Below are 16434 nucleotides of genomic sequence, written 5' to 3'. Positions count from 1 at the left end.
TTCACTCCCGTTCTACAGGGGGAAGTATAGTACAACTAGGCCCCTTCAAACGGGGCGATAGAGCGAAGAAACACATCCGAAAGCTTTTCTAGCTAGCTAAATCTCTTGCTAGCTCTGTGTACCCAAATTTAGAGAGCCGTTAAGTCGAGTTCGTCAAGAAATACATCATTTTTTTTCAAAAGCGATCAAAAATCACACTCGGTATGTTGTCGACTAAGCTAACTTCCATAGCTGTCATTTCCCCCCCCCCCCCGAAAACGTAGCTTTTGACAGCGTCCGCCTGTGAACCTGATTTATGTGCAGTCTGACCTGAGTTAATGTCATTCAGTGTACTGGTGTTACTGTACGTACTCGTGCTCGTGAGTAGATAACTTATGTGGTCAAGTTGTCAAGAGCTGTGGTTACGTCTATACAAGTTAATATTATTAATTTTTGTCAGTCAAGCCGAGTTCGCTTTGTTGGCTTTCTACTCTGCTAATGTTTTTTTCCCCCCCTTAAAGATCTTGCGTTACACCCACGTGGACGATTTATTTTTCGTTCTTTCTCATACCAACATAAGAAGAGAATGTGTTTTTATTGTTGTCTGCGGCTGAGATAAATCCTTTTTGTGTCTGTCCAAACCAAGAGTCGAGTTAAGATTTTAAGACAGGCCTTCAAACAAAAAAATAGATGACATCAGTCTGGATTATGGGTTTAAATTATCTTACTGTTTCCTTTTTTTTTTGTCATTGAAATGTACTTTTGATCAGGTGTACGCTGCTCAATTTTCCTGCACGACAGCATATCAACTGTATTAAACCAGATCTCTTGGATTTGTTATCTTCCCAGGTCTTGCATTCAGTGGTGTCACATTTATCTGCCAGAGCAACACCCAAGTAAAATATGTGCTGCAGCTGAAGATGGGTGGTAGCGGCTCCAAATCCAAAGGATTTTGGCCTTTCTCTGGCTCAGGCAGCGGCGACGACCAAGCCAAAGACGGAAATGAGCAGTCACTGGCAAGAGCCCGAAGTTTCCCGGGGGCGACGCCTTTTGTGTTTACCAGGCGAAGGTAAATGGCTCCTCCACAGCATCGTCTCTTTATCACACATCTGGTACTTTCGATCCTCTGTCATCACCTCGCAATAACTGCACCGCTGATCTTGAATGGGCGTATTTTGAGTGTTAAAACAAACTTACTTCAATGGAATTCTTGTACTTGTTTGTTCAGAAAACATTCTCACACACATTTGGTCCATGTCAGCTGCTGATGTTTGCAATGGGCAAGTTGGGGTAAAGGTTAGGGTGAGTCTTTCCACTTTTCACAGTGCAAATTTGCAGTTAGTGTTCCCGTGTGTTAGTAAACCAGAGTTGTAATGGTCTGTTATTTCCAAAGTTTAAATTGCTCACTACGGCAGTAGTCTTTTTTTTATATATTGAAAGCAATAATACAATACATACAATACCATTTAAGAACGTACATACTAAAACTGCAAAAGGGTCTCTCCTTCCTTTTGCTTTACTGTTTTAAAATTCAATTTCTCTTCCAAAAGCAATATTATAAATGGCAATGACAAATCAATTAACAGTCATTAAAAGATGTAGTAAGCAATGTTCCCTCTAATTTTTTACGTGTCTGTGCAAACTTACTAAGGCTGTGAGCGCCCCCTTTGACCACAGTGAGCAACATCTTACGTATGCACAGTGGTCAATAAGTGTCATCCATTGAAGTTACATGGCTTATTAAAAGGTTCAAATTACATTCCCATCAGAAAATTTTTAAGAACAATTTTGTGTTTTTGCAGACTTACACTGAAAATGTCAACAAACAAAAAAAATACATTGCTAACCAAACCAAGCCAACTATGAACTATAGATTTGAAATGTCACTTCCAACTTTGTTTCATTTTTTTTTTTAACCCACAATGATATCCCCGTCTGTTTTTCTTGGTGTAAAACTGAATTATCGCTTGCAGAATATCGTTAGCAATGCATGTTGAAAGCTGAATGATGCTCCCAAACAGTTTTAGGTTTAATGTTGTGTTGGCACCTATATTTAAAATACAGAATTAGCTTTTTGGGCACTCTATCATCCTCGATCAGGCTGTGCCAAGGTGGAATTTTAACATTACTCACCAATTGTAATTACCCCTTTGAGAGCAGAGGGGGCGGAGTCAGGTAAACTAGGAAGTAGAGTGTGTGGCCTGGTGTGACCTGTCAGCAGCTAGTTGTGAGAGGCAGGCAAAAATAGATGTCAGGCTGTTGTTCACTGCGCTGGATCTCTCTTCATCTGCGCTGAGTGAGCACGACAAGTGCGCAAATGCGCAGTTGCGCAGCTTAGAGGGAACATTGGTAGTAAGGCAGAGCAACTGAATTGTCCAGATTGTCTCGCAACTTTTCCAAAGCACACGTCGTCGGGTCGTGGGAGCGCTGGAGCCTATCTCAGCTGTCATCAGGCAGGAGGCGGGGTACACCCTGAACTGGTTGCCAGCCAATCGCAGGTCACAGAGAGACAAACAGCTGCACTCATAATCACACCTACGGGCAATTTATAGTGTCCAATTAATGTTCCATGTTTTTGTGATGTGGGAGGAAACCGGAGTGACCGGAGAAAACCCACACAGGCGGATCCGGGATCGAACGGTGAGGCCAACGCTTTACCAGCTGCTCCACCGTGCCACCTATTCTGATCCCATTTTCAATAATAAGTTATATGTTTGTCAGTTTCACGATATTTCGTTGACTGTGGTGTTACCAAGCATTTTGTCCATGTGTAGTGACTGACAGGAACAGGAAGTCACACACACTATGGAAAATTACTCCCAATACAGCACTAAGGGGTGGCACGGTAGCGCAGCTGTCAAGTGTTGGCTTTACAGTTCTAAGGTCCAAGGTTCAATCCCGGCCCCACCTGTGTGCAGATTGCATGTTCTCCCCGTGCCTGCGTGGGTTTTCTCCGGGCGGTCCGGTTTCCTCCCAGATCCCAAAACCATTAATTGGATACTCTAAATTGCCCCTAGGTGTGATTGTGAGTGGGAGTGTTGTCTGTCTCCATGTGCCCAGCGATTGGCTGGCAACCACTTCAGGGTGTACCCCATCTCCTACTTGTTGACAGCTGCAATAGGCTCCAGCACTCCCTTGTGAGGATAAGCAGCAAAAAAAATAGATGCATGGACAACACTAAGGATTGTAAGACACCCTCCGCAAAAACTGTAAAATTTGTTATTGAGTCTCAGCTCTGTATTGAATTAAAGAAGAAAAACTGCACCCTCCACTAGGGCACTACGCTCCTGCCATGAATGCTGAGTCATCACAGAATAAAGGTTCAGTTAGTTTTGAAGTCACCGCAGTCGCGCTGTTCATTTTAATATGTGGTAAATGCAAATAAGGTGTCGATTTTATGACATCTCAAAAGCATAACTTTGTAGTTCTCAAGGTCCGTGAGTACGTTCACATTTTTTAATAATAGTAAGTAAAGCTTCAGACCCCCCAGCCACTCTGATCTCGGGCTCAGGAGGCTCATCTTCCTTGGTCAGGCCGTCCAGGGGTCGAACGGGAAAGCTGATTTGCGTCCACCTGCGCCCCGCGTGAATAATAAGAACACCTAAACCCTTAAATCTGCTCAATTTGGCGTTACTCGGAACCTCAGCGAAGATTTACAAGAAGCTTTTATTGGTCACCCTCTCTCACTCTCTCTCTGTCACTGCAGCTCTTTATTCTTGGACGAGGATGGCGACCTGGCCCACGAGTTCTACGAAGAGACCATTGTGACAAAAAATGGCCGCAAAAAAGCCAAACTGAGGAGGATTTACAAAAACTTGACGCCTCAGGTGAGGAGGTTGTGTGTTATTCGGGATGGGCGTTTGACAAAAGATCCTTGATCAATTATCGGGCGAATTTAGATCATCAATTTAGGGCGTAGGTTTAGCCTAGTTTGTGTACAATTTGATTTCCATATTAAGTTTAGATGATGGAAAATTGTGGGGTTTTTTTGTTGTTGTTTTTGGTGGATATAGAGCTAGGTGGGCGGCATGGTGGATCAGCTGGAAGTTTTGGCCTCACAGTTCTGAGGTCCCGGATTCGATCCCAGACCCGCCTGTGTGGAGTTTGCATGTTCTCACCGTGCTTGCGTGGGTTTTCTCCGGGCACTCCGGTTTCCTCCCACATCTCAAAAACATCCAATATTATTTGGACACTCTAAATTGCCCCTAGGTGTAATTGCGAGTGCGACTGTTTGTCTCTATGTGCCCTGTGATTGGCTGGCAACCAGTTCTGGGTGTACCCCCGCCTTCTGCCCGTCGACAGCTGGGATAGGATCCAGCACTCCCGCGACCCTCGTGAGGATAAGCGGCTAAAAAATTGATGGATGGAGATCTAGGTATAGTACTTGTTTGTCAATTATAGGACCAAATTCTACCCCCCCCCCCCCCCCAAGTTTTATATGAGGAAAGGCTATATTGTAGACATCTGGAAGGCTCTGTGAAACTTTTTTTTTTTCCCTTCATCATTCTATATTTCATTCACCCAGAATCCTAATTCTTTAAAAAAAAAAAGTCCCAGAATAATACAGTGATGCGTCGGTTCTTGACAACAATCCATTCCAGAAAACAGTTTGAGAAGTGATTTGTTCGAAAACCAAATCGGTGTTTCCCATTACAATGAATGGGAAAAGAAATAATGCGTTCCAAGTCTAAAAAATTTGGCTTTTTAAAGCATTTTTTTAGCTTTTCCTGATAATAAACTGCATAGTAGGAATACATGTATAGCTTAAATACTTTATATAATAAAATCATTGAAGAAATATGTTTAGTCTTTGCTTAAAATGTACGCTTTAGTAGTAGAGTACGCTGGGCTGGGAGTGCATTGCCGTATCTGTAGCGACTCGGCCCTCACCCTTGTAAACTTTTTTTTGTTTTTTTATTAACAAAAGTGCAGAATAACTTTCAACAAGCAACTTGCCTTCTTTGGAGCCATGATTGGGGGTTAATACGGTAGTCCTCGATAAGGAAAAAAAAAAAAACTACAGACGTCACTACCGGGACACGTCTGTTTACAGAGGCTGCGTTATACAGAATAACAAAAGTGCACCGGTTGCACCCAACACATTGTCATTTCCATTTTTTTTTTTTTTTTTTTTTCGGGGGCGTTCGAATTGGCAATAGTAAAACGTGTCATGCGCCCTGTGCAATGGTTTTTCTGTTTTTTTTCGGGGGGCGTTCAAATAGGCATCAAAACGTTTCCGAGTTTTTTCGGCAGCGTAGGAATTCACAATAAGGCACGTCGTGGGACAGCTGGTCTGGCTGCTCGCTATACGTCAATTCCGGGTTTTGTCACGTGCGCTCGAGTACCGATTTTCGTTCGAAATTTCAAAATTTTCGTTCAAAAACAGGGACTTTACTATAAATTTGAAAATGTGTTTTTGTACTACATACAGTACACACATTTTTCCTGAGACAAGGAGGCAGTAGTTTTAGCTCTCGTGTGCGCCGGCAGCAACGGCGGATCCGTTTTGGATGTTGTTCGCTCAGAAATCGGTCCGGGACAACAGTTGTTAATGTTAAACCTGTTTGATAGTTCAAGTCGCAATTCCTTGTGTGTTGAGTTTGACTGCTTGGTAATGTGAACCGGGCCTGTCCAAACATGGGTTCCGAAAGAATCAGTTGAATTTCTGCTGATTCCAGCCAAGTAGTTTGCTTTCCGTCAAGGTCACACACGCATCCTTTTTGTGTCTCTTGCAGGGAATCGTAAAGCTGGACCTCCCTTGCATCCATGTCGATTTTCCCGTCATCCTTTGCGAAGTCTGACGACGTCCGCGACGCGTCTCGAGACGAACACGCCCTGTCGGCTCCGTCCCGTGGTCCCCCCCCCCCCCCCCCCCCGAAGCCTGGAGACCAGAAACTTTCAGATAATACATCACACATCTCTCGATTATATTTGAAGCGCATCTGTCGTCAGAATGATGTCTTGTGAGCTGCGCCTCTGCACGTGATCTGTTATTAGTGACGCATTATAGATCACTTATAGGAGGCACGTAGGATGGAGACAAGTTGGGAAAACATGCCCGGTTTACACGGCGTGCATGCATGTACGTGTGCTGTTGCGGATCGCTGCAAATTATTTTCAGGGATGGTTTACGGAACTCTTTAAAGGGATTATTACCATCTCCTCCCGACATGTCACATTATCTCTAGAAGGAAAGTAGTCGCACACTTAAGCGTTGTTAATTTTCTTTTTCTTTTAAACTTTGCTATGCATGGGAAAAGGATCGGATGGTTCCTCGAAATGAATTGAGTTGACAATCAGTCGCCCTCCAATTAAAACTGAATTGCTTCAATGACTTTGGCCTGATGTCACACGAGCGAAAACACGAGTAGGGACGTCCGCCGTGAGATCTGGGTGTGTGTGCTTTGCTGCTCTCGCGTACGATATTTCACATTTAATTTATTTTTTTTATTCTTATTTTTTGCAAATACACTCAAAATGCACCACTGTGTCTCGGCCCTTCTTTTTAGACAGAGCAAAGATTGTTTGCGTTCGATGCACGTGAGCGGGAGCACATTGGTAATGTTAAGTTCCTATGGTGAGGATTATTTGAATGTACATTTAATCATTTGTTGTTTCTTCAGGGCCACCGTCTCTAATCCGTACATCCTGGCCGGCCTCACCACTGTTTTATGAATTTTGCCCTTCATCCTAGCCGAGACTCTTTTGTCACATAGAACACCAGACACCTTCCGCCAACTGTTCCACCCCGCTTGGACCCATTTCTTCACTTCTTTACCACATTCTCCATTGCTCTCTATTGTTGACCCCAAGTATTTTGAAGTCATACACCCTCGCCATCTCTTCTCCCTGGAGCTTCACTCCTCCTCCTTCGCCCCTCTCATTCACGCACATATATTCTGTTTTACTAGGGCTAATTTTCATTCCTCTCCTTTCCAGCGCGTGCCTCCATCTTTCTAATTGTTCCTCCGCCCGCTCCCTGCTTTCACTGCAGATCACAATATCATCTGCGAACATCACAGTCCAAGGGGATTCCAGTCTAACCTCGTCAGTCAGCCTGTCCATTACGACAGCAAACAGGAAGGGGCTCAGCGCGGATCCCTGTCGCAGTCCCACCTCCACCTACGGCACAATCTCACCGCTGTTCTGCTGTCCTCGTACATGTCCTGTACTATTCTAACAAATTTCTCCACCAAACCAGATTTGGTACGACAGTTCCTCTCTTGTTACTCTGTCATAGGCTTTCTCTGGGTCAAAAATTTAATTTACATGTCCCAACATAAAAGGTAAATCTGAATTTTGCACTATTTTACTATCTTTACAATTCTATGTGTAAGTGACCTTTCCAAAAATCCCCACGCAACAGTTGCCCAAGTTGCTTAAAGGAGCTATTTGACAATAATCCACTTTAACAACATCGAATGTAGATCACTAAACTCACGTTCTTGGCTCCTACTAGTAATTAAAAACCGGATCCACCTGCAAAGGAAATTGCAAGATCCAGCGATTTTTCTGAAGGGCAGTTTTGACTGCGTGCCGAAAGAGAGGAAGAGATCAGTGAACGTCGTTAATTTTCTTTCCATGGGAAAATGTTTTCCCCAAAGCTCCTCAATATTATCTTTAAAGGATAAAGAGATGAACAGGGCTGCGCTGAAATCCGGTCCAGGATTGTTGCGTCTTCAAAATGATTCCCAAATTAATTTTGAATTTTATCTCACGGGCATGTGTCTTCATAAGCGGCGCCGCAACTTTTTCTGGTCTGTTTATGTTTCCAATATTTCAAAAAGCATCAAAACAACACCTGGGCCAAACATTTAATAACAAGTTCATTACTACTTGACAGTTCTACACTATAAATTGTCCAGCTTTGGTCATCACGTTTAATTTAGATGTTTAGTTTTGAACGGTGGGACATAAAATGCTTCAGTGGAGGAATGAAGTATTTTGTTAATATTCCTAATTCCAACGCAGTTGACTCCCAACCGAAGAGGACTTTCCAATCTTCATATGAGAAAATACAAGTCGAAGAGAGGCGGAGTCTGTTGGGTATTTAAACTACAGTCACAGGTGGATAACAAACAACTCAAGTCATCAGTGGAGTCGACTGTACTGATTGTATCAGAAGACCAATCTCAAAGAACCACAATACATATCTTTTGCAATTATCCAGATTTTGGACTCTAAGGTAAGATATATTTTACTATAAAAAATCCAAGTATTATTGCTAAAACTTTGATTAATTCATAACTCATATTGCTTGTATACTGTTTAAAAATTGAAGACCATTTGTTCTTAGGGCCGTAATTATCTTAAAACTTGCGGTTTTTCAAAATAAAAAAGGCACGCACTGTAAATAGGCTCCGATACTCCCCCGACCCTTGTGAGGACAAGCGGCTCAGATAATGGATGGATGTATAATGTAGTTACATAGTAATGCTGTATTTTCGACGCAAATTGGGTCACGCTCAAACAAAAAAACAACGAAACAAACAAAAGAACGCTGACTGAGTTGTCAAGCAAGCGCATAGTAGGAACCATTCAAAGGTTGCTTCTTTTTTTTTTCCGTAACCGGAAGTCTTTCCGGCGGAGTCAATGGGGAGTAGCATCCAGGAAGCGACGAATAGCTTGATCTGAACGGGGGGGGACTTGCAACCTCGTGGTAGCAATTACTGATTAAATATTGTTTTATATAAGTTAAAAATGTGCTTCAGCAGAAATATGTATTATAAATACAACAGAATAAAGTCATTTTACCCGAAATGGCGAGGAAAGGACCACCGTTCTCATTTGTATCAATTTGTGAACCCCTGCGGTTTCGACCTCGGAATATTTGGCCCGCTAATGAACGACGTTCATTCCCGTTATCTGTCCCTGCTGCGGTTTCCATCACCCAGTCCAAAGTTTGATTTACTTATTTTTAGATTTTTTTTTTATATATATATATAACCAACGCACTGAAGAACCGACGGTTGTATTTCTCATGGCTGGCCCGTGGAAAAGTAAAGCGTTAGTCGGTGAGTAGAAGGAACTTGAAGGGGTCTCATGACAAAAAAAAAAAAAAGAGGACCCTACACGTTGAGCTTATTCAGCACATTTTAGACTATTTTTGCAACTAAACTGAATAAGGTTGTAAATTGATTTCGAACTTAAGTAGCTGTCAAAATTAACGTTAATGCCGTGTACCTACGGACCTTCAAAGTATACTTTTTTTAAACGAGTCCACACGTCTCCAAAATCCAAATGATGCCTTCGTGGACTGTTGATGGTTCACACTGATATTTCCGTGAAATTTATAATTAAAAGTAAAAGGGGAAAAAAAAATCTTTATATTAAAGGTAGGTCAGTGAACAGTTTTATAAAGGTTTAAAGTTATTTTGTATACGCTATGTCCCCCCTGCTAATAAAATTCTATAGAATTTGTACAGAACTTGTTCTATAGAACTTTGGCTGTGATTTTCTATAGAATTTCCGCAGAACAATAGAATTTCTACAGAAATTCTATAGGACATGGGTCCTAAAGTTCTATAGTTCTTTAGAAATTCTTTCGAAATGTTCTATCGAATTTTTTTTGCAGGGTAACAGCGCTTATTAATTCCAGTTACAGTTGACCATGGTATTCGCGGTGAATAGGAACCGAGCATGACCGTAAAAAAAGTGAAAATTGATCCCCTAATAGTGATTAAAATTATATGTATTCAAATCATAACTATACCACACACCTGGAAAAATGCACGTAGGGTTTTAAATGCTGTCAGACATTGTGTGTAAACACTATTTTGACACAAAAAATGTTTGCTTTTTTTTTTTTATATAAAAAATGTAGTTACGTGAGATCTTACCTACTATGTATTATCCAAAGCAAAATAATAATAATAACAGTCAACGAATAAGTGAATTTGCCAATGCAAAAGTACAAATATGACGGGATCCGCTGTACCCCCTAAGCCGCTCTAGAGGTTTGTTTTTTGCATGATTGCTGTGTTGTTTTTTTTTTTTTTTGACAGAGTCACAGGAAAAAAGGTGAGCTTTGGCCATGGAGGTTGTCTGGCTACGCTGCTTGATCCTGACGGCGGTAACGACACGGACGGGGGTGATCGCGACGCACGCAAAGCAAACAAAATGGCCTTTATATTCCGAGACACCGGTTCTCCTGGTTTGGAATGCCCCCACGCAGGACTGCTTCCCGAGGCACGGTGTCACTTTACCCTTAGAGCAGTTTGATATCGTGGCCTCGCCCAACGAGGGCTTCGTCCGACAAAACGTGACCATTTTCTACAAGGAGCGCCTTGGCCTTTACCCTTATTACGAGCGCGATGGCACTGCGGTTAACGGAGGCCTTCCGCAACTTGCAAGCCTGACCGAACACTATGAAAAGATGCCAGAGGGTGTGCAGAAATACATACGGGAGCCGGGGTCTAAAGGTTTGGCTGTTATAGACTGGGAAGAGTGGCGACCCTTGTGGATCAGGAACTGGGATTCAAAAGACGTCTACCGAAGTAAATCCCGCGAAATGGTGCTTCAAAAGAACCCGACGCGGAGCCAGGAGCAAGCTGCAAAAGTGGCCCAGCAGGAGTTTGAGCTCTCCGCTCGTAAATTCATGCTGGAGACCCTGAAACTGGCAAAGAATTTGAGGCCCAATCAACTGTGGGGCTTCTACTTGTTTCCAGATTGCTACAACCACGATTACCGGAACGGTCTGAAAAACTACACGGGCCGCTGCCCCACGCTAGAGATGGCCCGTAACGACCAGCTCAACTGGCTGTGGATGGAGTGCACGGCGCTGTTCCCCTCCATATACATGGGATCCGTGCTACGGTCCACGCATTACGGCCGCCTCTTCGTGCGGAACAGGGTGAAGGAAGCCATGCGCCTGGCGTCTGTCGGGGACGGATTGACGCGTCCGGTTTTCGTTTACGCCAGGCCTACTTACATCAATCAGATGGCCCTCCTCACTGAGGTCAGTTGGAGCACGTTGCATCACGCTCACGAATGCTACAGAATTAGGTTCAGTTTATAACACACTAGCTAACTACTTGAATAATTTAACATTCTTAACTGTCATGCGATTTAAAATAGAAGACCAATTCTTCCCACTTTTGAAAAATCGCACTGCGCACCATCCGTCCATTTTCTTCTGCTTATTTGTGGTTGGGTTCCAGGGGCAGCAACTTAGCCACTTTGTTAGCCAGACTGCGCGTCATTCCGCCCGAAGAACCATCCGAATATTCAACATTATTTACAGTACCAGGTTCAAATCTGTATGGAAGTATTCCTCCGTCTTCCCGATCAACCGATACTGCTATTTCTTCACCAGATGAGGATAAATCCGAGAAATCAGCGCTGGGCATAAATGGTGTCCCGTGGAATCGAGCCTTTGTTGCGGCACGTAACGCGTCACATCCGCGCACGTATGTCACGTGACTCGGGAAAATGTCAACGCCCCTGAGAATTCGTAATTGTCGATAAAAATCTTCTCAAAACACTATTACATGAGAGAGGATTTAACATCACATTGTCAAAATAGAGTACATAATACATGACCTATTGGATACATTTTTCATGCAAACCACTGGATTTCCTCCTTTGAGGGTGAGCCCGGACACCCTGCGGAGGAAACTTATTTTGAAAACTTGTATGCATGATCCTTGTTTTGGTCATGACCCACAGCTTGTGTCCATAGTTGAGGGGAGGAACGTAGATCAAGCAGTATGTCGAGAGCTTTGGCTTTCTGCTCAGCTCCTTCTTCACCACTTCCGAGCAATACAGAGTCCGCATCACTTATCTTTATCCACCGCTCCTTTCTTCCCTCACACGTTAACAAGACCCTGCGATACTTGAACTCATTTCTAACCTTAAGAAAGCACGATATGGAAGTAGATTAGCGCCAGCAGGACAATCCAGTTACCGTTTCTTAGTATGTGGCGTCACGTGACTAAGAAAGCGTAACTGCGATTGGCTGGATGTTCGGTTCTGACCTGAAGTAACCCTGCCTGGTGGCACAGACTGTGAATTTCAGACAGCGAAATGTAGCCAGTTGAATTGCTAACGTTGAAAAGTTACACTGAAATACAACTATTGAAAATGTCATCACTTTACATTTCAAATTCAAATCCTGGTGGCACTAATCCACTTCCATAGCACGCCATCAATTTCTGAACTCACACCACTCAAACAAATACCACAAAAAGTATGTAAAGGGGTACCCTGAGCTATGAGTTTATATTGTTTGGTGACCACACTAGTAGGAAGGCACCACTGTATATTGAAATAATGTCGATTTTTGTTTCAGCTCAACTCACAAATTTACATAGTGTGAAATCTCTTAATTGAACACACAGGTTTTATTCTGTTCCATGCACTGATCTAAAAAAAAAAAAAAAAAGACTGGATAGTGCATACATATCATATCGAGCGGAATGCCACATGGTTGAAGCCAGTTGGCCGCCATCTTGGTACTCCCAAAGCGGGCGAAGGACAGAGTTTACAGGTTGGATTATGGCGGGGTATTTCCTCAAAGTTTGGCATGTGGAATTAAAACTGGTCGTGTGAGCTTGACATTTTTTTTAGTTCTGGTAACCTGAAGGATTTTTAATTCGACTTGGTAAAATAAAAAAGGTGAAGTGCAAAGGAAAGACATAGAACAACGTGACTAGCAAGAAACCTTGAATATTAGCTCGGGCCCGATTTCCACATGTGAACTTTTCCCAAGATACGCTGTGAAACACTGTCATCATCACATAGCAAAAAAAATAAGCAGTTTTTTTTTGTCATAAAAACATTCAATTTCAATCAGTTCGATATATTTTTGGAAATAAGGACTCACAATGGAGAAGATACATTTGTTGTCTCTGCAACGTCCTATTTCAGATAGAAAATTTCAACTTGTTACGTTGAATTTGAAAATCAAATTCAACTCGCAGAGTTCTGTATTATGAAATTCATCAAAAATTTCACAGAAAATGTGTTTTCTTGCTTATCCACTGATGAAGTTTGGGAAAATATTTACATGGCTTTTTCGCGAAAAAAAAAAAAAACGTAAACAAAACTTTGTTCAAGTGAATTAAGCTCATCAGAAAATTTTTAAAAAATTTACAAACAAACTTTAACAGTGTCAAAGTAAAGCTTTCCAACTTACCTGTGGAATGTTTTCTCACAGCCACGAAACTAGTGCTAAACGCACAGGTCGGCATGGTTGTTTTGGGAGTACCAAGATGGCGGATGGCGACTTCAGTTTTGGTGGCCAATGAGCCATCCATTTTTTTTTTTTTTTTTTTTTTGATCAGTGGTTGCATGTCAGGCAACAGGTGGATATTGCAGGTCAAATGTACCTTCTGCCATCTAGTGGTAGGTCATGTATTTGTTTGTATATGTCACAGACATAGATAGATGAACAAACATTTGCAACCCTGTTCAATCTCTCACGGCACGGCGTTAAGAATTGCGAGGGATGCCTTTGAAGGGGAAAACTTGGGTTGGGTTGGAATTTGAAATATGTCATTTGTGACACCATATCTGGAAAATTCTCTTGATATGTTATGCGATTGTCACGCTACCAACCTAGGGTATAACCTGCTGCTCAGAATGGACTCCAGCTCCCCTACGAGCCAAATGAGGCTGAGCCCTATAGAAAATGGATGGATGTGTATTTTTGGAAAATAATTTCATTTAAGTTGGCTTTATAGTTTTGAGGTTGTGTTGTGTTTGCACTTATATTTTGCTTGAGCGTCCTTGCTGTTAAATAGCCGACGTGTGACTGGTGCGTACGTTTTACAGACGGATCTCGTGTCCACCATCGGCGAGAGCGTCGCGCTCGGAGCAGCCGGAGTCATTTTCTGGGGGGACTCGTCCTACTCGAGCGACAGCAGCTGCTCGGCCCTCCAAGAGTATCTGAACGGCGCGCTGGGCCGCTACCTCGTCAACGTGTCCACGGCGGCGCAGCATTGCAGCCGGCTGCGCTGCAACCTGCGCGGGCGCTGCCTGCGCAGTCAGCCGGACGACAACGCGTACCTGCACCTCAGCCCGTCCACGCACAGCATCGGCAGGCGGGGCGGCCGCCTGAAGGCCAGCGGCGAGCCCGGCGAGGCCGAGCTGGCTCTTTTCCGTCAACACTTCCGGTGCCAGTGCTACGCCGGTTTCCAAGGGGAGGCCTGTGCCGTGAGAGCGAAGGAGCCGAATAAAGCCCCCAGTGTTCTCGGAACGTGGTCGCTTTGCTTCCTGCTCCCGCTTGGACTCAGAACTGTGCTACAGTAAGGAAATAAAGCAACCCAAAATACTCGCCGCTTGTGCCAAACAACAAAACAACAACAACAGTTTGGCTGTGTGACATGAACTTGCATCATAATGTTGTTGAATCAGCAGTACCGATAGATTGTTCCCTTTCTTAAAGTAGTCAGCTTTTCCAAATATGTTCTTCTTTTTCATTTCCCCTTGCGCCATCCTCCGAGCAGACTCATGCAATTATGAATTCAGATTTACAGGAAGTTCTGTGATTGCTGGACCAAATCCTGCAGCCGTTTTGCAGCGGCTCGTAATTTTGTCAAAAATCTTTACTTTCCTCTCTGCCAATATGTTCCATGCTGTCCTTTACGCACTGTTTTCGTGAAACTGATTTTCTTTTTAATTTAATTTCTTCGTACTGGAAACAGGAGGGGCGGCACGGTGGATCACCCGGTAAAGCGTTGGCCTCGCAGTTGTGAGGACCCAGGTTCGATCCCGGCCCCGCCTGCGTGGAGTTTGCATGTCCTCTCAGTGCCTGTGTGGTTTTTCTCCACCCACTCCGGTTTCCTCCCACATCCCAAAAACATGCAACATTAATCGGACGATCTAAATTGCCCATAGGTGTGATTGTGAGTGCGACTCTTTGTCCCTAAGTGCCCTACGATTGGCTGGTGACCAGTTCAGGGCATACCCCACCTCCTGCCCGTTGACAGCTGGGATAGGCTCCAGCACGCCCCGTGACCCTCATGAGGATAAGCGGCAAAGAAAATGGATGGGTGGAAGCATTGTGCGTAAAAATACCTGCACTTTTGTGTGTTTACTTCTCGCAGACAGTTAACACGTTTCAATGTTGCTCAATCACTTTGTCTACATTTTGAACCTTTCATTGTGCCAGAATGTTCTACATTATTGCAAAACTATACAGATATTTTTTTAAATATCTAATAGCAGTTTACATTTTACATAACACATCAGCATTTTCATTTTGTCTTGTATGGAAACAATAACCCGTCGACCCCGTGATCCACCAATTGAATTTACTTCAGCAAATGACATTTTTGTTTCTTGAATTCTACCTTTGTTAAAAAAAAAAAAAAATAACTAAACAAACCAACACCAACAAAAAAAAGGAAAACATGGCTATTTATGATTTTCAATCATCCCAATACAATGTGGCTGGACCTGTAAAAGGAATGATGTTGCGGTCACGAGTTTCTTTATGTTTACAGGCGCCATTAATGGAAATATGAATGCAGTGTTCATCTCAGCCTTCTTTCGGTTTACAATATCTTGTAACAATCCAAACGCCTTTCAGTTTTTCAAAGGAGAATGTATTTTGAGGAAGAAATTAAAAGTTATTAAGACTTTAGATGATTAATTTAAATGATTTTCTGTGTAGGTGTAAGACTTTAGAAGAAATGTAATGCATCATGTAGGCCTGCTTTGAAAAAAAAAAACATTTTTTTTTTTTTTGGACCTGTAAATTGTAGCACTTGTATCATGAGGGTTCTATTTCAAGTGAAGTGCTTGCATGTTTCCTGACTTGAGTTTCTGCAAATTCAGATGCGCCGACATTATCGACCGAAACTACACCATCATACAACAGACATATTTTAAGTTTTTGTTGGCTTGAGCTGGCTAGACAATTTATGTATACAATTCTCAATGCCAATCGGAAAATGTATTTAGCCTCCTGAATGTGTTGGGGGTTACATGGAATATCACAAATGCTATGATGCAACAGAATGTTTACAATGCTGCAAACTTTATGGAATTCTGCACTTTAACGTTTTTCTGTTGATCTAGAAGCTGCTGCGTAGATTTTGGACGGGGGACTTCAAACAGCGCATTGTAGTCTGGTCTCTCGTTCGGTATTTTTACATTGTTTCGTGAGTTTAATTGTGCTCAAATACATTGTTGAAAACTTTTGATTACATGTTTTTAATGCAGTATCTGACTATTAAATGTTCTTATTTCTTCGGGTACTTTCATTATTATTTTTTTACATTAAAAAGAATTTGGATCTTTGCTTCAACATGTACTGTATTTCTTTGTTTTGGATTGAATTGCACAATTCCGGTCATTAATCCATTTTTTTTTTTTGTTTGTTTGTTTATAGTGTTCTAAACAAAGATTCATTCCCCAGATTGAATTACACTATTCCGGTCATTAATCTTTTTTTTTTTTTTTTTTTTGATAGTATTCTAAGCAAACATTGATTTTTTTCCCCTCGTTAGA

At 42.5% G+C, this 16434-nt stretch overlaps 2 protein-coding genes across 4 annotated transcripts; both read left to right on the top strand.

Annotated features, from left to right (window-relative positions):
- Positions 1-43: 43 nt before the first annotated feature.
- Positions 44-6467, top strand: tusc2b (tumor suppressor 2, mitochondrial calcium regulator b). Of its 2 annotated transcripts, none has more exons than XM_061833722.1 (4): positions 44-201; positions 829-1048; positions 3686-3806; positions 5715-6467. In XM_061833722.1, the coding sequence occupies exons 2-4, from the start codon at positions 900-902 to the stop codon at positions 5778-5780; spliced, it is 336 nt and encodes a 111-aa protein (XP_061689706.1). In that variant the 5' UTR covers positions 44-201; positions 829-899; the 3' UTR covers positions 5781-6467. The 2 variants fall into 2 exon arrangements, with proteins under 2 accessions (XP_061689706.1, XP_061689707.1); XM_061833723.1 differs by lacking the exon at positions 44-201 and adding an exon at positions 270-359.
- Positions 6468-7499: 1032 nt separating this feature from the next.
- Positions 7500-16220, top strand: hyal2b (hyaluronidase 2b). 2 transcript variants are annotated; one of them, XM_061833645.1, is made up of 3 exons: positions 7500-8164; positions 9984-10936; positions 13753-16220. In XM_061833645.1, exons 2-3 carry the CDS (start codon positions 10013-10015, stop codon positions 14227-14229), a joined length of 1401 nt encoding a protein of 466 aa, XP_061689629.1. In that variant the 5' UTR covers positions 7500-8164; positions 9984-10012; the 3' UTR covers positions 14230-16220. The 2 variants fall into 2 exon arrangements, with proteins under 2 accessions (XP_061689629.1, XP_061689628.1); XM_061833644.1 differs by lacking the exon at positions 7500-8164 and adding an exon at positions 8524-8993.
- The last annotated feature ends 214 nt before the right edge of the window (positions 16221-16434 follow it).

The sequence above is a fragment of the Syngnathoides biaculeatus genome, chromosome 10 (genome assembly GCF_019802595.1).
Source record: "Syngnathoides biaculeatus isolate LvHL_M chromosome 10, ASM1980259v1, whole genome shotgun sequence".
In the NCBI taxonomy this organism is placed as follows: domain Eukaryota; kingdom Metazoa; phylum Chordata; class Actinopteri; order Syngnathiformes; family Syngnathidae; genus Syngnathoides; species Syngnathoides biaculeatus.
The sequence above is the reverse complement of the archived record's forward strand: the minus strand, read 5'-3'. Positions and strand labels throughout refer to the sequence as shown.